The sequence below is a fragment of the Mytilus trossulus genome, chromosome 3 (assembly GCF_036588685.1).
Source record: "Mytilus trossulus isolate FHL-02 chromosome 3, PNRI_Mtr1.1.1.hap1, whole genome shotgun sequence".
NCBI lineage: Eukaryota > Metazoa > Mollusca > Bivalvia > Mytilida > Mytilidae > Mytilus > Mytilus trossulus.
The window spans coordinates 44021196-44044702 of NC_086375.1; the positions used below are offsets into that span (position 1 = coordinate 44021196).

At 32.3% G+C, this 23507-nt stretch overlaps 1 protein-coding gene across 2 annotated transcripts; it reads left to right on the forward strand.

The window, feature by feature from the left end:
- Window positions 1-18402: 18402 nt before the first annotated feature.
- LOC134711563 (uncharacterized) lies at window positions 18403-21689 on the forward strand. Of its 2 annotated transcripts, XM_063572220.1 has the most exons (3): window positions 18422-18471; window positions 18506-18550; window positions 20280-21689. In XM_063572220.1, the coding sequence occupies exons 2-3, from the start codon at window positions 18518-18520 to the stop codon at window positions 21660-21662; spliced, it is 1416 nt and encodes a 471-aa protein (XP_063428290.1). In that variant the 5' UTR covers window positions 18422-18471; window positions 18506-18517; the 3' UTR covers window positions 21663-21689. The 2 variants fall into 2 exon arrangements, with proteins under 2 accessions (XP_063428289.1, XP_063428290.1); XM_063572219.1 differs by having other exon boundaries at window positions 18403-18550.
- The last annotated feature ends 1818 nt before the right edge of the window (window positions 21690-23507 follow it).

Sequence of the window (23507 nt, forward strand, 5' to 3'; positions counted from 1 at the left end):
TTGTCTCATATAAGAGTGAGACGAGAAGGTGACTACTTTCATCATTTCGTGGTGTTGGCAATTACTGAAGTATCTGATGGGATAGATGCTGTAACCATCGGACAATGCACAGGCTCGGCTAAAAATGGGATTGAGAATTGTAATGGCGACTGTAAATTTGTACAGCATATGTTTTTGATGGAAGAAATCGACAAACAAACACTTAAACATGCTATTTTAAACTTTACGCAGGGTGTATACTTAGTTAAACAGGAGAACTACCGAAGTACAAGAAAAGACATTGAGAAAGCTTCTAATCGTCTCAGCGAGAAGATAGGCGAGGGAAAGTATGATGTATCATCAAATAATTGTGAGCATGCAATTAGTTATATTTTAACCAGAAAGAGTGTCAGTGATCAAAAGGAAAATCATCTAATCAAACTAGAAAATTATGATGATTTTCGACGTAAGTGTAAACCGTTGTCTCATATACAAGTAGAACGAGAAGGTGGCTACTTACACCATTTCGTGGTGTTGGCAATTTCTGAAGTATCTGATTGGATAGATGCTGTAACCATCGGACAATGCACAGGCTCGTCTAAAACTGGGATTGAGAATTGTAATGGCGACTGTAAATTTGTACAGCAGACGTTTTTGATGGACGAAATCAAAAAACAAACACTTAAACATGCTATTTTAAACTTTGAGCAGGATGTATTCTTAGTTAAAAAGGAGAACTATCCAAGTACAGGAAAAGAAATTGCAGAAGCTTCTAATCGTCTCATCGAGAGAATTGGTGAGAGAAAGTATGATATATCATCAAATAATTGTGAGCATGCAATTAGATATATTTTAAATGGTCTAGTTAAACTGGAAAATTATGATGATTTCAGACGTAAGTGTAAGTGTAAACCGATGTCTCATTTACAAGTGAAACGAAAAGGTGGCTACTTCCACCATTTCGTGGTGTCGTCAATCTCTGAAGTAGATAATGCTATAGATGCTGTCACCATCGGAGAATACACAAGCTCGGGTGAAATTGGGATGGAAAGTTGTGATGGCATCGGTAAATTTATACAGCAGACGGTCTTTATCGGAGAAAAAGTTACACACAAAAATTTCGACTTTGTTGAGGGTTTGTATCTAGTTACGAATAAAAACTATCCAAGTGGAGAAAAATTTGAGGAAGCTTTTAATCGTCTAAACAGTAGAATTGGTGAGAGAAAGTACGAATTATTATCAAACAATTGTGAGCATGTAATTAACCATATTTTTACCGGAGAGAGCGTCAGTGATCAAACAGACGCAGACTCCATCACTTTCTCGAGGAAATGTTTTAATGATATGTTCAACATTTTGATAATAGATTGTAAAGAAGTAGGATTCAAAACTGCTTTATTAGTAGCTGCCCTTGGTGCAGTTGCTGGTTCGTTGGTGCGTCGAGCTTATGTAAGGGTAATTATTGCAGCTATTGTCAGCCTTACCGTGGAAAGTAGCATCCTTAAATGCGGAGACAAAAGGGGAAGTAATTTACGCAAAGAAGCGGATATCAGAATAGACTTGGCTTCTTATTTGCCCGATATCAATGGTGCTTTAAAAAACACAAGTATCGCTATCCTTGAAGACGTGAAGAATCACACTGATACAAATTTTGTTTGTAAAATTGCAGAGAAACTTATCTATGAAGCAGCTATGACGACGTGTTTGGCGACTGTTGCTTTCGCCACAGGAATAGAAACTATTGTATTTTTGTCTTTCGTATTTAACAATTTAATTTCAAGGAGACGAAATAAAACTTTGGAAGCTAAATATCTATGTCGGATGTTGTTCCTGCAACTATTTGCAGGATATGGCTCTATAGGAATTGCTGTAGTTTGTGGATATTTCGCATTTTTAGACTTTAATCGTCCTGCATTGTCTTTCTTTGGAATTGTATTTGGCTGTTGTATTGTATTTCGATATATATTGACTTGTATTGCAGGGATGATTTTTTCCGTCTGCTTTCATAAGTGTTGCTGGGACTGTTATAAATCAAGCTGTTGTAAATGTTACGAGGCCAGTTGTCAATGTAGATGCTATAAATGTTATTTCAGCACCGTTTGTTTTATTTTTCTATCTTCAGTAATTTTTCTAGTTGGTGCATTTTTAGTTATTATTGTTTTCTGGGATGATTAGTAAAACTGAACAACGGGCTTAGGTCGCTATATGAGGTTTGAAGAAAGGAAGAGCGATAGGGGTCCAACCTTTTAGGACATAAGCATTGTATTTTAAAAAAAAAAAGATTATTTTGAAATAGATCTTATCAGAATTATTTGAATACAAATACATTTACTGTAAATAATTTTAGGCTTTTGCGTTAGCTAAAACTCGGCTGAATTATTAATCCCTTTTCAATTGATAAAAATATATCTGCAAGTATAGAACCCGGTAACATTAGACACATAGAAGTAGAATTAATATCTTATAAAAGATCTCCTGTAGTTGGTGATCGAAATACTGGGCTTATGACTTGGAGTGTGTTTGTTTGAAACCACCTGAATGTTATGTGTTTTATGTCTAAACAATGAAATCCTTGTGGTGAGTAATATGCAACATATTGATTTGTTTTGCAGGAAATTTAACAATTTGTATAGCGTGTGGTGCTCACTTTCACCGTAATTTCCATGTTTTCTGCAGTTTATGGTCAGGTCTTTATGTTGGGTTTTTTAAGTATACTGATATAACTATATGAAGCTAACATCAATAACAAAACTTTTTAGCTTGAAAACGTGTTTCTTTGAAAAAAATCATCTGAAAAATTAGAGTAAAGACTGTTTGAATTTTCCTGATGTCTTGTCAAAGGGGGATACATATGACATGATAAAACAAACTTGTATATCTGGTTAACAAAAAAAGACATGGAAGTTAAATTAAAATGTGAGCATACCAAACATTTAATGAATTTCATAATACTCATTAACTTCTTGAATGATAAACTATTAAACAAATGTTTGTAAAATTTCTAAATTGTATATTATATTGCTGTTTATATCATTCCTTGCTTTTGTCTCTAAGTGTGTGTAATCTAGATAAAAATGTTCTCTGAAAGTGTTTTTGTTCAACGAGTGCCGAAAAAAGTAAAATAACAAAAATACTGAATTGTTAGGAAAATTCAAAACGGAAAGTCAATACTCAAACGGCATGGAAAATATTTATCATATTCCTGACTTAGTACATATATTTCCTTCTGTAGAAAACAATGAATTAAACCTCTTTTTATAGCTAGCTAGCTAAATCTCTCACTTAGTATTGTATGATAGTGACATATAATTGTATAATATGGACAACAAAAGATGGACAAAAGATACCAGAGGGACATTCATTGCATGAGCAAAACAAACAGACGTTATAGAGTGAAAATTGGAGTACAGCAGTTTACACTGTGCTTTAACCTTAATCTCTATAAAAACAAATAACATTAAAACAAAATTGCATATAGACAATCAATGGGCAAAGTTCATAGGCAAAATGTACGACAGGATTACAAACTTGAGCATAGCACAATAAAACAATTGCAAAGTGTATGAATACAACAAATTACCTCAAAAGGATTTAACAGTCAAAATTAAAAATATACAAATACAATAAACATGACCATGACTATAGCACCTAAGTAAGATGATATATAACGACAGTACCTAGAATCTATACTCCAAGACCATTTCATACGATTTCATAAGTCCATTCAGTTACAATACTAATATTGAGTTCACACGTAATTCGAATTCGTTCGCATTAACTAATTCGAATTAGTTTAATTCGCATTCGAAACGTTTAAAGTCCTAGCGTAAATTCTAATTCGAATTGGAATGCGCGTCAAATTCGCTTTACTGTCCTAACGACGTTAGCTTTTAATTCGAATTAACAAAAACGTATTTCTAATGCAAATTGGATAATTCGAATTAGCTATTGCGAATCAATTCGAATTAAAAAAGAAGAGTGTGTGAACGCGATTAGCGAATTCGATTCGAATTCAATTCTAATTAAACGTACGTGTGAACGAGGCATAAATTACATATTTGCCATCGAGTGCGAATATGTCTATTTAAAAAACATAAATTGGAAAAAAACGATCGAACCAAGTTTGTTTTCACATTCCACAAAAATTGACCCCTATCAATACCAAAGTTTCTATAGTAAATAATATGCGAATAATATTTAATTTCTGATTATTTAAAGGATTGTCTGGTTCTTTTTAAATTTTAATTGGCATTTAAATCGTTGAAAGAAACAAATTTTGTATGAAGCATGGAAGCTCTTTACAAAGTGAATGCTTGCCTTTAACAAATATATAAAGGTACATTTAGTTCTTACTTTACATGTCTTTGCTATTACCTTGGCGTTAAATGAAGTTTTTTTTGTATGCTGCCTAGGCGTTGTTGAAATTTTGTCATGGAGAAATAATTCATTTTATTGAAAAATTACGTAATATTTGAATGCACTGTAATGGTTGTCTGGCAGTCAAGTTATGATTCTGATGAAACATCCTTGTGATCCTTTTTTGTTTGTTTTTAATTTGTTTTAATATATATACATTGTAGGCTTCCTTAAAAAATGATTTATTTGTGTTATAAAATGTGACCTAACACAACTTCGATTATTTTTTAAAGAAATCATGAAAGTAAGTGATTTTCAAAAAGGTAGTTTGCTCATTGTTTAAGGCCTTACAGTGACTGATCCTTACCCTTAAAGCCTAGTGTGATGATAGGTAAATTTTTTAAAATCTTTTTTAGAATTTGAATTTTACACATATACTAGTAGACAAAAATGACTTGCCTAGTGAAATAGAAAATGTGTGCTTTATTGGACATTCAAATTCAAGGTTGCCTATAACCATGAGTTCTACGAAAATGGTATGTAAGGAATAATATTGAATCCACACATGTGAATTTAACTTTTCTTATGTTTATAGGTATAAGAAGATGTGGTATGAGTGCCAATGAGACAATTCTCCACCAAAGTCACAATATATAAAAGTAAACCATTATAGGTCAAAGTACGGTCTTCATTGCTACATTGTACTTCAATATGTAAATTAAAACTAAATATGTACTATTCTTCCATCCAAACAATGTGATAAACGGTTAAGGAATATGTAAAGGGAACAATAGAGTTTGTAATGTATTAGTAGAACTGGGTGACAGAAAATTTAACACACAAATAGTCATTCATTTCATCATTGAAATGTGAGATAATTATACAAAAAAACAAATGTTTTCTGTACATTATATGTAAACCATGATTTGTTATATGTTCATGGTGAAATTCATAAACACAATAAAAATGTCTGAAATAAAATATATTTGGAGTATTTTTAACTAAAAAAATAAATAGCAGAAAAATCATTTCATGCATACATAACTAGAAATAGAACATAAAAATGGAATAAGATTAAACACGTTACAGTGTGTTGAAAATTATGGAAGATATGTACACCTCAGCTTGTAATGGAGGGTTATGCTTATCATTTGTTAAAGGCTGTGGTTTTGTGTCAGATTGATTATATATATTAAAATATAAAACCTACCGATTTCATGTTTTTTTTATGTGTTTTGCCTTCAAATACTACTGTTTTGTTGTTTGTTCAAAACAACTGGTACTAGCAGCTAAATTTTCTGTTTTATCTGGAATTAAAAACTGAAAATTTTAAAAAAGAAATGGATTTTTTATTGTATTCAGTTGTTCATTCGAAAGTAGTACCTGAACATCGCATACCTAGCAAGTAATTAAACCGTTAACATGATCACTTTCATTTTTTTTAATTAAGGTGCGCGTTCATCTGACAAGGTTGTTGATATTGAGGTGTATGTACTATAAGACCCGCCTACGTCCACTCTGTTTTTGTTTGATGAATTACTATTTATATCCATCTGACGAGTTGAGCCTTTTTCAACTGGTTTTTATACATATTTTTCTAAGACGACGAGTTACTCCGATAGATCTGGATTTTAATCAGAACGATGGCAGACAGTAAAACCACGACGTTTTATAATGCGGTAAGTTGTTTAGTAAATCTATTAGTAAGTGTTTTTAAATAAAGAACAAACAATTACGGAATGTTTTCCTTACATTTTAAATTGCGAAAATGTTTTATTATAAAGAAAATCTTTCGTTTCTAGTGTTTGGTTTTGTTGTATTACCAAATACTCCTGCCATACAGAGACTACTATAACACAGTGTTATAGTACACAGTGTTATAGTAGTCTCATTGCCATACGATCAAAGTTGACTACACATACATATATAGAGTCTATAAGAATCTACCAACCTGTAAACTTAATAGGTATTGGATCATCAAAATTGACAATACTACACAAACAGGAAAAATGATATGAGTCTAAAAGATTGTGTAACAATACCGATAAATAGATGGAAAACAAAACACTAAAAAGTGTTGAATATCATCTTTGATATTCAACACTTTTTAGTGTTTTGTTTTCCATCTATTTATCGGTATTGTTACACAATCTTTTAGACTCATATATATATATATATATTTAGACGAGTTGTATATATATATACTATATACATGTATACGAGTCTACGAGTCTAAATTGAAAACTACGTTCAAACCTATGATTGCGTTGGATAAAAAAGCAATTTTTTTACGTGTGCATGTAAAACAAATTTCGTTGTAGAAGGGTCTAAATACAGCACAAACAACATTTTCCAAAAGACCAAAAAAGTGAGAAAGTATATTTAAACAAAACGCATTTGACTAACAGGTCGAACAACTGATGTTCTTAAACCCTGCTGACTGCCATTGGCGATTGCCAAATAAAATTGATCACGAGATGTAACAAAATGGATCTTAATATAATTTAATACTAAACAGAAAACGATAAACTTGTGGTCAAGATGTTATGCCACAAACACAAGGTGTCAATATTTTTTTTGTACACCACTATATATATATAAATATTATATATATTTATTTATTAATTATGGAATTTTGGTTATATGGTCAAAACGTTATATGTGAAACTTTTCGTATTATATCGACCCAGGACAAAATCCGACGTGCAATATTATACAGTTACTGTCTTTTGATGAGGTAAATGTGTGGTTTTATTGACTTTTGAAAAACTGATATTCACTGAGGCAAACGGCAAAAGTCAATTAAACCACATATTTACCGAAGCAAAAGACAGTAAATGTTTTATTCCATATTCCGAAAGAAATGAATGTAATGGAAAATATTTACCAAAACTAATTGTACATCAAACGTTTTTTTATCAAAATTATACAAGTAAAAGCACGCGACGTTTTGCGCGGTGAATATCCTTTTTCTGCAGGTGAATATGCTTATTTATTCAAGATCCAATTCATATAGAAAAACCTACTAATATTTTATCAATATGGAATAATATTCATTTATTTCCCGTGTCTGAGGGAGATATGAAGATTTGTTCACCCAAGACAAATCTTATTTCACGAGGGCTTTGCCCGAGGAAAATATGATTTTTCGAGGGTTAACAAATCTTCATATCTCCCAAAGCTACGGAGAATGAATGTTTTATTCCACTGCCTTTATATTTTTTTTTACTTCTTGACATAAGCTATTGATTTACATGATTCAGTTTTCAGAATTCTTATCCGTTTTTTTTTTTTATTACTTAACACATCGTCAACATACACAATACTACTCATTACTGATTAAACATTAATTATTTGTTCTCTTCTGTTTGTTTTTATATCTTTAAAAACATAATTACTAGTCTATCTCTAAAAAAATTCGTTCAAAACGTTTTAAAACATTAACCGCGGGTAAAAAAAAGCCAATCCCGACGTTCAGAGGGGAATATGAAGTTTTGTTCGAAATCACGTGGGATAGTTTCAACCAATCAAATGTTGATTTCGCTATCAAAATCAGCATGCAGTGGAATAAAATCTAACAGGCCCATATATAATGTATTTACTGAGTGAAATGCCTAAATTTATATATCACACATGTACAAGTGTAAGTTCGAACATGGTATCGATTCGATGCTATTATATTCGGAAATGATATTGACTCGCTGTTACTATATTTGGAAATGATATTGACCCGATGTCACTATTTTTGGAAATGATATTAAGCCGATGTTACTAATTTTGGAAATGATATTGACTCGATGTTACTATATTTGGAAATGATATTGACCCGATGTCACTATTTTTGGAAATGATGTTGACTCGATGTTACTATTTTTGGAAATGATATTGACTGCATGTTACTATTTTTGGGAATGATTTTGACTCGATCTTACTATTATTGGAAATGATATTGACTCGATGTAATTATTTTAAGTAACATGGAGTCTATATCATTTCTAAAAGTATTTATAGTAACGTCGAGTCAATATGTCAAAATAGTGAGAGAGAGAGAAATACAAAATATATCTTGGAAAACACGAGTCTAAATAAACCAATGAGAAACAAGAAAAATAAAACCATATGTAATATATTTGACATGACATGTAAATCATAATAAAAGTAATACAAAACATGTGTAGTGCAGTGGTGTATCTAGAAATTTTCATAAGTGGGGGCCCACTGGCTGCCTAAGCAGGGGCCCGCTCCCGTCACGCTTCAGTGATTCCCTATATAACCAACCAATTTTCTTTCTTAAAAGCCCCCCCCCCCCCCCCCCCTAAATCCGCCTCTGTAGTCAGAAAATATTTTACATAATCCTGGTACCTTTGATAACTATTTACATACTTTGGAATATTATGGTAATTGAAATAAAGCTATTTCAAGCTAAAACAAAACAAAAGATGTAGATTGATGAACCCACGATGCATTTTTTAACATCCTATATGGGTGTTTCTCGTTGTTAACTCATGCAGTTGTTTACATGTCTGTCCTTTGTTTACGGTTAAACGTTTCGACATCGGCAGTTATATATATATTATTAGACACCAGAATTCCCCATTTTTCGACATTTGCCTATCATTTCTTTTTATATTCATAAGGTATTTGAAGGCAAGATTGGAATTTTAACACTCATCAAAATTCAAGTGATAATTTCGTTTTTTAATTTTGTAGATCTGTTCTCAAGTTGAAGATGACACTATCGAACTGAAAAATTATGATGATTTCCGATGTAAGTGTAAACCGTTGTCTCATATAAAAGTGGAACTAAAACGAGAAAGTGGCGACTTCCACCATTTCGTGGTGTTTGCCATCGCTGAAGTATCAGACGGGATAGACGCTGTCACCATTGGACACTACACACATCCGGCTGAAATTGGGATGGAGAGTTGGGAAATATCGCTAAATTTGTACAGCACACTTTCTTGATATAAAGGAAAATGACAAACATACACGTATACATGTTATTTTAGACTTTGAACAGGGTGTGTACTTAGTTAAACATGAGAACTGTCTAAGTACAACAAAATAAATTGAAGAAGCTTTTAATCGTCTTAGCGAGAGAATTGGGTAGAATGATATATTGACAGACAATTGTGAGCATGCAATAAGCTGTATGTTAACCAGAAAGAATATCAGGGCTCAAGAGGTAAATACCGAAAATTCTAGCCAAGAAGAAGATAAAAATAAACTTAAAAATTATGATGATTTCCGACTTCAGTGAAAACCGTTGTGTCATATAAAAGTGAAACGAAAAAGTGCCTGTCGTAATTATTATCATCATTTCGTGGTGTTGGCAATCTCTAAAGAAACTAACGGGATAGACGCTGTCACCATCGGACAATACACAATCTCGCCTGTAATCGCGTTGGCAACTTGTGAAGGCATCGGTAAATTTGTACAGCAGACGTTCTTTATGGCAGTAAAGGACAAAGATACAGAAACAAACGACAAAGATACACGTACACATGCTATTTTAGACTTTAAGAACGGTGTATTCTTCGTTAACCCGGAGAAACATCCAAATCAAACGTGCGAAATCGAGAAAGCTTTTAATCGTCTCAGCGAGAGAATTGGAGAGAGAAAGTATGATTTAATATCGAACAATTGTGAACATGTTATTAACCAAATATTAACCGGAAAAAGTGTCAGCAATCAAATAGACTCTGAAACTGGCTGCAATACATGTTTTGAAGATTCTGGCAGTCATCAAACAGACTCTAAAGCTGGCTCCTATACATGTTTTAATGATTTGTTCAACAGTTTTAAAATAGACTATAAACAGGTAGGGCTTAAAACAGCTTTGTTAGTAGCTGCCCTCGGTGCCAATGCTGTTTCGTTGGTGCGTAGAGCTTATGTAAGTAATTATTGGTGCTATTGTTAGCCTTACCGTCGAAAGTAGCATTATCAAATGTGGGGACAAAAGGGGAAGTAATTTACGCAACGAAGCGAGCATCAGAATAGACTTAGCTGCTCATTTGCCCGATATCAATGATGCTTTTAAAAACACAAGTATTGCTATCCTTGACGACATGAAGAATCACACTGATACGAATTTTGTTTGTAAGATTGCAGAGAAACTTATTTATGAAGCAGCATTGACGACGTGTTTGGTAACTATTGCTACGCTACAGGAATAGAAACTATATTATTCTTGTCTTTTGTATTTAACAATCTAATTCCAAGGAGACGGAAGAAAACATTGGACGATGAACAGCTATGTCGGATGTTGTTCAACTTTTTGCAGGATATGGCTCTATAGGAATTGCTGCAGTTTGTGGATATTTCGCATTTTTAGACTTTAATCGTCCTGCGTTATCTTTCTTTGGAATTGTATTTGGCTGTTGTATTGTTTTTCGATATATATTGACTTGTATTGCAGGGATGATTTTTAACGTCTGCTGTTGTGATGGCTGCTGGAACTGTTATAAATCAAGCTGTTGTAAATGTTACAAAGCCAGTTGTCAGTATGAATGCTATAAATGTTATTTCAGCACCATTTGTTTTATTTTTCTATCTTCAGTAATTTTTCTAGTTGGTGCATGTTTAGTTGTTATTGTTTTCTGGGATGAATAGTAAAGCTGAACAACGGGTTTAGGTCGCTATGTGAGGGCTGAAGAAAGGAAGAGCGATAGGGGTTTAACGTTTTAGAACATAAGCATTGTATTTAAAAAAAGAACGATTATTTTGAAATAGAACTTATCAGAATTATTTGAATACAATACATTTACTGTAAATAATTTTAGGCTTTTGCGTTAGCTCAAACTCGTCTGACATATTAATCCCTTTTCAATTGATAAAAAGATATCTGCAAGTATAGGACCCGGAAACATTAGACACATAGAAGTAAAATTAATATCTTATAAAAGATCTCCTGTAGTTGCTGATCGCAATACTGGGCTTATGACTTGGAGTGTGTTTGGTTGAAACCACCTTAATGTTATGTGTTTTATGTTTTTATCCCAGGCATAGATAACCTTAGCCGTATTTGGCACAACTTTTTGGACTTTTGGATCCTCAATGCTCTTCAACTTTTTACTTGTTTGGCTTTATAAATATTTTGATATGAGCGTCACTGCTGAGTCTTATGTAGACGAAACGCGCGTCTGGCGTACTAAATTATAATCCTGGTACCTTTGATAACTGTTATGTCTAAAATAATGAAATCCTTGTGATAAGTAATATGCAACATATTGATTGGTTTTGCAGGAAATTAAACAATGTGTATAGCTTGTGGTGCTCACTTTCGCCGTAATTTCCATGTTTTCTGTAGTTTATGGTCAGGTCTTTATGTTGGTATTTTTAAGTATACTGATATAACTATATGAAGCTAACATCAATAGCAAATATTTTTTAGCTTGAAAACGTGTTTCTTTGAAAAAAATCATCTGAAAAATTAGAGTAAAGACTGTTTGAAATTTCCTGATGTCTTGTCAAAGGGGGATACATATGACATGATCAAACAAACTTGTTTATCTGGTTGTCTTTTTTTGTTAAATTGAAATGTGAGCATTTCAAATATTTAATGAATTTCATAATACTCATTAACTTCTTGTATGAAAAACTATTAAACAAATGTTAGTAGAATTTCTAAATTGTATATATTGCTGTGTATATCATTCCTTGCTTTTAAGTGTGTGTAATCTAGATAAAAATGTTCTCTGAAAGTGTTTTTGTTCAATGAGTGCCGAAAAAAGTAAAATAACAAAAAATACTGAATTCTAAGGAAAATTCAAAACGAAAAGTCAATATTAAAACTGCTTGGAAAATATCTATCATATTCCTGACTTAGTACATATATTTCCTTCTGTAGAAAACAATGAATTAAACCTCTTTTTATAGCTAGATAAATCTCTCACTTAGTATTGTATGATAGTGACATATAATTGTATCATATGGACAACAAAAGATGGACAAAAGATACCAGAGGAACATTCATTGCGTGAGCAAAACAAACAGACGTTATAGATATTTAAAAAAAAGAGTAAAATTGGAGTACAGCAGTTAACACCATGCTTTAATCTAAATCTCTATAAAACAAATAAAATTGAAACACAATTGCATATAGACAATCAATGGGCAAAATTCATAGGCAAAATGTAAGACAGGAGTATAAACAAATTACCTAAAAAGGATTTAACAGGTCAAAATTAAAAATATACAAATACAATAAACATGACCATGACTATAACACCTAAGTAAGCTGATAAACAACGGCAGTACCTATAATCTATACTCCAAGATCATTTCATACGATTTCAAAAGTCCATTCAGTTACAATTCTAAATTACATATTTTCCATCGAGTACGAATATGTTTATTTTAAAAACATAAATTGAAAAAAAAAATCGAACCAAGAATGTTTTCACATTCCACAATAACTGGCCCCTATCAATACTAAAGTTTCTACAGTAAGTAATATGCGAATAATATTTAATTTTTGATTATTTAAAGGATTGTCTGGTTCTTTTTTAATTCTAATTAGCATTTAAATCGTTGAAAGAAACAAATTTTGTATGAAGCATGGAAGCTCTTTACACAGAGAATGCGTGTCCTTTGACAAATACATAAAGGTACATTAAAGGAACATTCAATTCTTATTTTACACGTCCTTGCTATTACCTTGGCGTTAGATTTTAGTTATTTGTATGCTGCCGAGGCGTTGTTGAAATCTTGTCATGAAGAAATAATGCATTTTATTGAAAAATTACGTAATATTTAAATGCATTGAATTTGTGATGGTTGTCTGGCAGTCAAGTTATGATTCTGATGAAGCATCCTTGTGATCTTATTTTTCGGTTTTCAAAATATGTTAATATACTTACAAAGTAGGTTTCCTAAAAAAAAAGATTTATTTGTGTACTAAATTATTGCCTAACACAACTTCGATTATTTTTTTAAGAAATTATGAAAGTAAATGATTTTCAAAAAGGTAGTTTGCTCATTGTTTAAGGCCTTACAGTAACTGATCCTTATCTGCAACTACCCCTATAGTTTAAACTAAAAGCAGTTTAGTTCAGTCTTAATTATTTTATTACTGTGGATTAATTTATTTTCTTGGATACAAATGTTCGATGATTGAGGAAAAATTGTAATAGCATGGCAATTTGATTTCGTGGCCAAGTTAAGCATAATAGTTATCAAAGGTACCAGGATTATTATTTAGTACGCCAGACGCGCGTTTCGTCTACATAAAGACTCATCAGTGACGCTCATATCAAAATCCATAGATTGCATAAGCCAATAGAAAATGTGTGCTGTAATGGACATTCAAATTCAAGGTTGTCCATAGCCATGAATTCCACGAAAATGGGTATCCTAGGAATAATATTGAATCCAAACAATGTGTATTTAACATTTCTTATGTTTATAGATATAAGAGATGTGGTATGAGTGTCAATGATACAACTCTCTTTTCAAGTCACAATATATAAGAGTAAACTATTATAGTTCAAAGTACGGTCTTCATTGCTACATCGTACTTCAATATGTTAAAAACCAAATACATAACTATAATTTCATCCAAACAATGTGATAAACGGTTCAGGAATATTTAAAGGGAACAGTAGATTTTGTAACGTATTTGTAGTACTGTGTAACAGAAGATTTAACACACAAAAAGTCTATTCATTTCATCATTGAAATGTGAGATAATTTTACAATAACCAAATGGTTTCTGAACTATTATATATGTAAACCATGATTTGTTATATGTTCATGGTAAAAGTCATAAGCCAGAATAAAATGTGTAAAATAAAATAAATTGGGAGCATTTTAACTACAAATATTCCTTTATCTAAATAAATAGCAGAAAATCATTTCCGACATACCATATGATTACTAGAAATCGAATAAGATATAACACGTTTCGTTGTGTTAGAACTTTTGGAAGATATTTATGCATCTACATGTACTCATGGAGGGGTTCATAAAGGCAACAGTAGTATAACGCTGTCCGAAAGTCATAAATGGATTGAGAGAAAACAAATCCTTAACATGTATGCTTAATATTTGTTATAGGCTTTGGTTTTGTGTCAGCTTTTAAATTATATACTATATACATTTGTAGCTATAAAATATAAAACAGATACCGATTTCATGTTTTAAATGTGTTTTTCTTTCGTTTTGTTGTTTTTCAACACATATAGTACAAGTAGTTAAACTTTCTAATCTGGAATTAAAAACTGAAAATAAAAAAAAGAAATGGATTTTTTTGTATTCAGTTGTTCTTTCCAAATTAATACCTGGACATCTTATACATATCAAGTAATGAAACCGTCAACATGATCACTTAAAAACAATTTAAGTAAGGTGCGCGTTCATCTAACAAGGTTGTTGATGTTGAGGTGGAATGCTACACGACCCGCCTACGTCCACTCTGTGTGTTTGTTTTATGAATTACTATTTATATCCATCTGACGAGTTAAGCCTTTTTCAACTGATTTTTATAGTTTGTTCTTATGTTGAACTGAGTCTGTTACACCACTGTCCCATGTTAGGGGAGGATTGATGCCTTCAACTGAACTTAATAACTTCGTCACATTCTGCATGTGCATGCCTGTCTCAAGTCAGGAGTCTGTAATTCAGTAGTTGTCGTTTGTTGCTGTGTAACATAATTGTTGTTCGTTCATTTTTTTATGTCTCATTTATGGTCATTATGTTTTCTGGTCTGTGCGTCCATCTGTTCGTTCATTCGTCTGTTCTTCCATTCGATCGTCTGTTCTTCCGTTCATTATTCCGTCAGGCTGTCCCGCTTCAGGTTAAATTTTTTGTTTTGGTTGAGGTAATTTTTGATGAAGTTGAAGTCCGATCTACTTGAAACTAAGTACACATGTTCCCTACGACATGCTCTTTCTAATTGTAATGCCAAATTAGAGATTTTTCCACATTTTCACGGTCCATTGAACATAGAAAATAATAGTGCGGATGGGGTACCCGTGTACTTTGGACACATTCTTGTTATTAATTAATTAGGCCGTTAGTTTTTAGATTGAATTGTTTATACTTTTCATGTTATGGCATTTTTAAGCCGACAATAGGGTAATTGGTTTTCTCATTGTTGAAGGCCGTACGGTTGCATATAATTGCTTACATCCTCTACACTGAACGTCGTCTTATTTCCATTAAAAAATCATAAAAGATATAGACGTGAATACAAGAGCATGTAAAAAGAAACAACACAAAGAACAAACGAAGCAACGCATAAAAAAGAAACATAGAAACAAACCCAACAATCAAGATTTATAAAAAGAGATTCTACCATATTATCCAAAGTTCATTATAAGCTATGGTAGTTATGGACTTCTGAAATTATTCATATAAACAATTTTTATACTAGTATCATACAATGTAAACATATTTTTATTTGGTCGGGTTGTTGTCTCTTTGACACATTCCCCATTTCCATTTTCAATTTTATTGTTAAAAGAATCTATGAATCTTGATGAAAAGTAAAATCTCAAATATACTGAACTCCGAGGAAAATTCAAAAAGGAAAGTCTCTAATCAAATGGCAAAATCAAAAGCTCATACACATCAAACAGATGGATAACAACTGCCATATTCCTGACTTGGTACAGGCATTTTCTCATGTAGAAAATGGTGGATTGAACCTAGTTTTATAGGTAGATAAACCTCTAAATTGTATGACAGTCGCATACAACTCATTATATTGACAAAGATGCGTGAACAAAACAAAAAGACACACTGTCAAAATTAGGGAACAGCAGTCAATACTAGTATTGTAATGTCTTCGTAATCACTATGAAAAAAAAACAATGTAACAAAGCATTAGTCATTAAGAACATTTGCGTCAACATAGTTACATCGATACTTTTGGTACCTTCCCTAACCTGGGACAGTAGTGTAACAATACAACATAATCACAAACTATAAAAAGCAGTTAAAAAGGTTTAACTCATCAGATTGGTACATAGAAAACAACAAAAACACATATATTCGATATGTAAATAAAAAGATCACAGAATCAATAGTGAACCAGGTTCAGATTTTTGCGATTGTGCTTATGTTTCGATAATTTGTTTTAGAGGAAAAGTATCGAAACATGTCAGGGCTCGCCGTCGCGAAAAAACGTATCTAGTTCGGTGATACTTTACACGAATTGTTTTGACGAGGTTGTGTCGGCCTACATAGATTTATGTACTGTGGTCGTGAACTTAGAGAAAATGTTAAGTTACGTTGAATTACATCTTGCTAGTCATCACCGGAAGTTATTTGAATCGTCTGTCGAGTGCGAATGTCCTGTTTTATTCTTACATAACTAAGTGAAATGTAACTTTGTTGTTTTGTATATTCATCGATAATGATTTACAAGAAAGTGCACATATCTGCATGCAGTAAATTATTTCGTGATTTGTTTTTATAATCAATGATTTGAAATCCAAGAATAATGTCTTTTTATTAGCAATCTGACTTTTTTTTTTGTGTGTGTGTAAAAACAATTTAAAATATGCCTGACTTTAAAATTAAAGACTTTTTATCAAACTGGTAGAAATACTGCATATTGTACTTAGAATAGTTGTGACATAACTAGTAATACAATACAAAATAGCTCCTTTTTTGGAGTATTACATTTTGAATTCATAAGATATAACTATTAATTGATGCATTTTCTTATGTTTTAACGGAGGGTTTCGTTATTTTTTCCATCATAATCTATTACAGTTTTTATCTTTGATAAATCTGGCTGCAACCCATGTTCCTGAAAAAGTGTGTCTATATATATATATATATAAGTAAATATTTTAGTTACTGAACAATTTGGATCGTAGATGTCGGTCAAGATTTTCTTGGAGCTTTGAGATATAGAAATTCACTGAATCGTTTAGTTTTGACAACATCTAGAAAATGTGCTGACATTGGAGCCTATACTCTTTTGAAAATTAGCGTTGAAATAGATCCATTGAAGAACTATAATTTGATAGAGTGATACAGGAGAAAACACAGCTCATCAAAATAAAAATTGGTTAGTATAGGATTAAACACATTTTTTCTAGAGGTTATTGATGTGTAAACCGGGTCTATAACTCACAAACTTGACATAAAAGTCCTTCGGACTTTTATTCAGTTTGTGAGTTAATCGCCCCGGTTTACACATCAATAACCTCTAGAAAAAATGTGTTTAATCCTTATAATTCTTCAGCCAAACATACACGATTACTAATTTACATTTTTACTTTAATGGCTACTATATGTACCATCAGAAACAAAATGGCATGTCGTAACTAAGGAGTACGCCGCCATCTTGACCTTCTAAAGAAACTTAAATGTGCGATAAACGCAACAGAATCTAAAATGAAATAGCACCTACCTCAAAAACTTCATTTTAATTAGATACTACCCGAATATGAAGCGTACAAGTAACGAACTAATCTTCCGTCTGAAAGTTTTCAATCGTATGACGTCGTGTTTTGCCATGACGTAAATTCGCCAAATCATACGTGAAATTTCCCGGAATTTTATTTAAATTTTATTTTTATACATTTTCGAAGCTTTATTGCATTTTTTTTTTGGGGGGGGGGGGGGTATATATGCATTAGAATAGAAACAACTGTTATGCAATTGTTTTATAATCTCAACTTGCTGAAAATCCCAATATCCCTGCAAGAATGTGTATCGAGCATGAATAGATTACGAAAGTAGTTTCGGAAATATGGTTTATCGAAGTGTAAACCAAGAGAAAAATTCTAATTGACCAATCCAATTCAAGTATTTATAGATATGCATATGATATAAGAATTATTCCAATATAATTAAACTTTGTGATTGTCTCATTTTTGAGTTTTTTGAGGTTTTTTTTAGAGAAGACAGAAGATTTATAATGGGCATATATGACATTTATATCCCACCACGCATCAAATACTACGGACAAAACCGACTGCAGATTAACGAAATTGTCACTATTAGATATGTTTTCTGCCTAAAAATGCACACCTTCATATAATATGTAATACTTGAATACTTGAATATTCTTATACAGTCCTTCAATATCGTATTTGGACAATCCATCATAAATAATATTACATAGTTATATATCTGATCATTTCATATCCTTGTGGTAAATACGTGCACTTGAACCATAACATTAATTCAATAGTATTTGTGTTTCAACAACTAAAAGTTTGTGATGGCGGATAATAGGTTGTCTGATACAACACCCGTAAGTTTATATGATTTAATTTTTTACTAACATTTTAGAAAACGATATTTTTATTCAGTACAAAGCGAGAATGTCCTATGCATCCAATTGTTACCTTGGTTTACTGTTTTGACAATGGCCTCTACGATTCACACATATATTATACATATAAACATACATGTATATACACCTTGTAATGACATGACATGAAAATTTTCATTTAACCTTTGATATATTTAGAAATAAAAAGATGTTGTGTGATTGCCATATAGACAACAATTCATACGATAGGGATGACTGTCCGTCCGTCAACAATGATCAACACACACAGAACAGTTATCTCTGAATGTTAGCGGGCTGATATAATGGGAAACAATTAGAGAAAATAATCGGACTGATTTATTCTATCATTATAAATACAAACAAATAAGGCAAACAGAAATCAACGACAAAATCGAAATGACATGTTCCTTGGTTTGGACAGACGCTTAAGGAATGTAGCGGGGGTTAACATGTTTGTAAGGACCGTATCCTCCCCTAACCTTACTTTTAATTTACAATTGTATGGTATTATGCGTATTGAACGTCATGAATACCTAACACGAATAAGTAATAAAAAACAAACGCGCGATTCTACATCAGAGTTTATGTTAATCTGACCATGTGTATGTCATCAAGGAAAGGATTCGGTCCCAATACAATCTTTCGACCCATTATGGTTGAATTTTGCATAGATAAATAAAATCGTATAATAGAAAAGCAAAACGAAGTTGCTTAATTTAATGCATGCCTTTTAGTGCTTCTTTGTTACATTTGTTTGTTTTATAATGATTAAGATGACAACACTATATTGACTGCTGCATGTATCCCTATTTTTTACATTTTTACATCGGATACTACTGTGTCTGTTAATATTGTTCACGCATCGTTGTCAATATAATGGAATTTGATCCGACTGTCATACTTATAACACAATGTTGACTGCTGTAAGTGAGAGGTTTAGTTAGTTATAAAACCATGTTCAATCCACCATTTTCTACATAAGAAAATGCCTGTACCAAGTCAGGAAAATGACAGTTGGTATTCATTCGTTTGATGTGTTTGAGCGTTTGATTTTGCCATTTAATTAGGGATTTTCCTTTTTGAATTTTCCTCAGAGTTCAGTATTTTTGAGACTCGTTTTACTTTATGCTACAATTACTAGAATGAAATGCTGTTGTGTTGTATATTTTCATGATTTTTTTTTACTATTATAACTACGAAACTGTCTACAAATATACTTGAAAAAATATGCCCATGTCATCGCAGTTTATTTAAGTTTACGTTTTTAACTGAATCTGTATAGTACATGATAGTTATCAAATATACCAGGATTATAATTAACTACGCCAGACGCGCGTTTGACATAAGACTCATCAGTGACGCTCATAACAAAATATTTATAAAGCCAAACAAGTACAAAGTTGAAGAGCATTGAGGATCCAAAATTCCAAAAAGTTGTGCCAAATACGGCTAAGGTAATCTATGCCTGGAATAAGAAAATCCTTAGTTTTTCGAAAAATTCAAAGTTTTGTAACAGGAAATTTATTAAAATGACCACATATTCATGTCATGAGTTCTATTATAAGACAGCAGCAATCACTCTCCTCGACATTTCCGTTGATATTGAAAATATCATTTAAGACAATTTTTTTGAAAATAGAACACTCGCCAAAATGTAGTGTAAAATACGTCTTGTTTATTATTGTAGATTGTTAATCACGATGATAACACAACAACGGAAAGTAAAGAAAATATTTGTCAGGGGAAAATTCCAAATCAACTAAGTAGCTACAAGGAGTTTCGAACGAGGGTCAAATTGTTGTCTCATATTAAACTTAAACGAACAGGTGGCTACTTCCACCATCTTGTTGTGTTGGCAATCTCTCCGGTATCTGATGGGGTAGATGCGGTCACCATTGGGCATTACACAACATCTGCTGAAATAGGGACGGAGAGTAGTCATGGTATTGGAAAATTTATACAGCAGACGATCTTCATTGGAGAAAACGATACAAACGATATTTTTGATTTTAAACAGGGTGTGTATTTAGTTGAAAAGGAGAACTATCCAAAGACAAAAGATGAAATTGAGGAAGCTTTTAATCGTCTCAGCGAAAGAATTGGTGAGAGAATGTATGAGATATCATCAAATAATTGTGAGCATGCAATCAACTTTATTTTGACCGGAAAGAGCGTCAGTCATCAAGCAGACACCAAAACTTGCTCCCGGATTTGCTTTATTGATTTGATCAATATTTTGATAATAGATTGTAAAGAAGTAGGACTCAAAACAGCTTTGTTAGTAGCTGCCCTCGGTGCCATTGCTGGTGCATTGGTGCGAAGAGCTTACGTAAAAATAATTGTTGCAGCTATTGTCAGCCTTACCGTTGAAAGTAGTATCATTAAATGTGGTGACACAAGGGGAAGTAATTTACGCAAAGAAGCCGATATCAGAATAGATTTGGCTGCGCATGTGCCCGATATAAAACGTGTTCTTAGCAAATCCAGTATTGCTATCCTTGACAACATGAAGAATCACACTGATACTACTTTTGTTTGTAACATTGCAGAGAAACTTATCTATGAAGCAGCGTTGAAGGCGAGTTTGGCGACTGTTACTGTCGCTATAGGAATTGAATCAATATTATTTTTGTCTTTTGTGTTTTACAATTTAATTCCAAGGCGACGAAAGAAAACATTAGATGACCAGCATCTTTGTCGGCTCCTGTTCATGCATCTGTTTTCAGGATATGGTTCGATCGGACTTGCTGTAGTTTGCGGATATTTCGCTTTTTTAGACTTAAATCGTCCTGCTTTGTCTTTCTTTGGAATTGTATTTGGCTGTTGTATCGTTTTTCGATATATATTGACTTGTACTTCCGGTTTGGTATTTAACGTCTGCTGTTGTCATGGTTGCTGGATCTGTTTTCAGTCAAGCTGTTGTAAATGTTTCGAGGCTTTTTGTCGTTGTAAATGTTATAGGTGTCATTTAAGTACCTTTTGTTTTATTTGTCTGACTGCATTAATCATTATCTCTGTTGCTTTACTTTTCATTGTGTTCTGGGACGATCGTTCATATCTTCGGATTTAAGTCGTAGAGTGAGTATTAAAGAATGCATGAATTGCCTGAATTAGAAGGGTTCGCGGTGGGCTTGTATAAACTTTCAACAATCGAAATAAGAACATCTTGTCAGAAAAGATTTATTGAAATTAGAATACTAAGGAAGAACGATAATTTTGAAGATTAATTTGATAAAATTATGTGATACAAATACCCTAAATGTAAACAAATCATTCGTCGCCCCGGCTCATGGTTTAATTTTCAAGATCTACGCTTATTCGTTGTATCTATATTACATTATACACTGTAAAAAATATAGCGGAGTTTAAATGGACATGAACGCCCAATCTCACCGTTGTCTAGGTCAGAAATAAACAATTAGTACCATTTTAAAGGACCTCGACTCACTAGGAGGGTTGACGATGAAATGAAAAATCATAAAAGCAATGTTTACCCTACTTATACATAATTGTAATTGTATTTATTGTTTATTTCTGCCCTCGACAACGGTGAGATTGGGCTTCATGACCATTTAAACTCAGCTTTAACTTTTACCGTGTGCCTTTCTTAATCCAGCAGCCTGTAGTCACAATACTTCTCGTTTGATCTTTTTGGCATTTCAACTTAAAACAGGCAACTTGATTTTCCTTTTGAATTGTTTCACATTTTGTTATCCTGGGGTGTTTTGCCTACCAAAGGTTTAAAGTCCAAAATTTTGTCTGGGTGTGTAAGAGGAAGGTTATTCTAAAAAATTCTGTCAAAAACATCAATTTAGTTTACATGTTATAAAATATGAGTGTGTTGACAAGATTTTTATCTGTAATAAAAACCCGTATACTAATTGCAATTGAAATGTCGAAAAAGGTATGAATATTCGATCAAAAAAAGTTATCAGATAATTGTTATTTTATTTTATTTAACTTTTTGAACAACAAATCATAGATGTTTACCTTTACTTATTGAGTTACCCCTAACAACTCATAAGAAAGCTATAGGTAATAAGGCTTAAGATATAGCACGTTTATCTTCCAATTCAGTATTTTACAAAAATAATTAAATATGTTTGTGTATAGATAGAAAATTCGAATGAATTGAAAATGCTTATGAATTGAAAATGCTTAAATGCTGACTTTGGGAAAACACGTCAGATGAACGGTTCTTTATATTGTATAAATAATAACTGTTTAACTAGGTGTTCCCTTATTTTTTTCTTCGTGTTGATTTATTTTTTGAGGCGGAGATTTTCTTTCTATGGGATATGGGTTTTGTTCATTGTTGAAGACCGTGACCTGTAGTTGTTAATTTCTGTTTCATTTCAGTGATCTCTTGTATAGAGAGACAGTATATCGACACCAAATATTTTTGTCTTTGGTGCTTTGTGTTTGTCGGTTGCTGTCTCATTGATCTTTACATCTCTTTTTATTCAAATCGGTTTGTAATGGAGTAATTCAAATGAATAAGAACTATCATGGCTGTTCTTATCAGTCATGTATCCTTTTTTTTTATAACTAATTTCTCAAAAGAATTCGTATTTAAAAAATATTTAATAAATAGAAAGTTAGTCTTTTGGTCTTCAAACGTTCGTCTGCCAATATTTTGAAGATAAAAACACTTCGCAAGTGAAAGTGAAACGATACTGTTATCTTTCCGAAAAAGCAGAACATATTTGAAATTTCAAAAGGACGCTGGGCGTTAAGCAATTTATAAATCATCTCCGTAACCTTTATGCTTGCATAGTTTTATAAGAACAATCTATTTTAATGTAATATATCTATTTATCACAATAAAATTTAGAATGGCAGTAGTGAATGTGTCAAAGAAACTACAAAGACCAAAGAGCAGAAAACAGCCGAAGACAACCGATGGGTCTTCAAC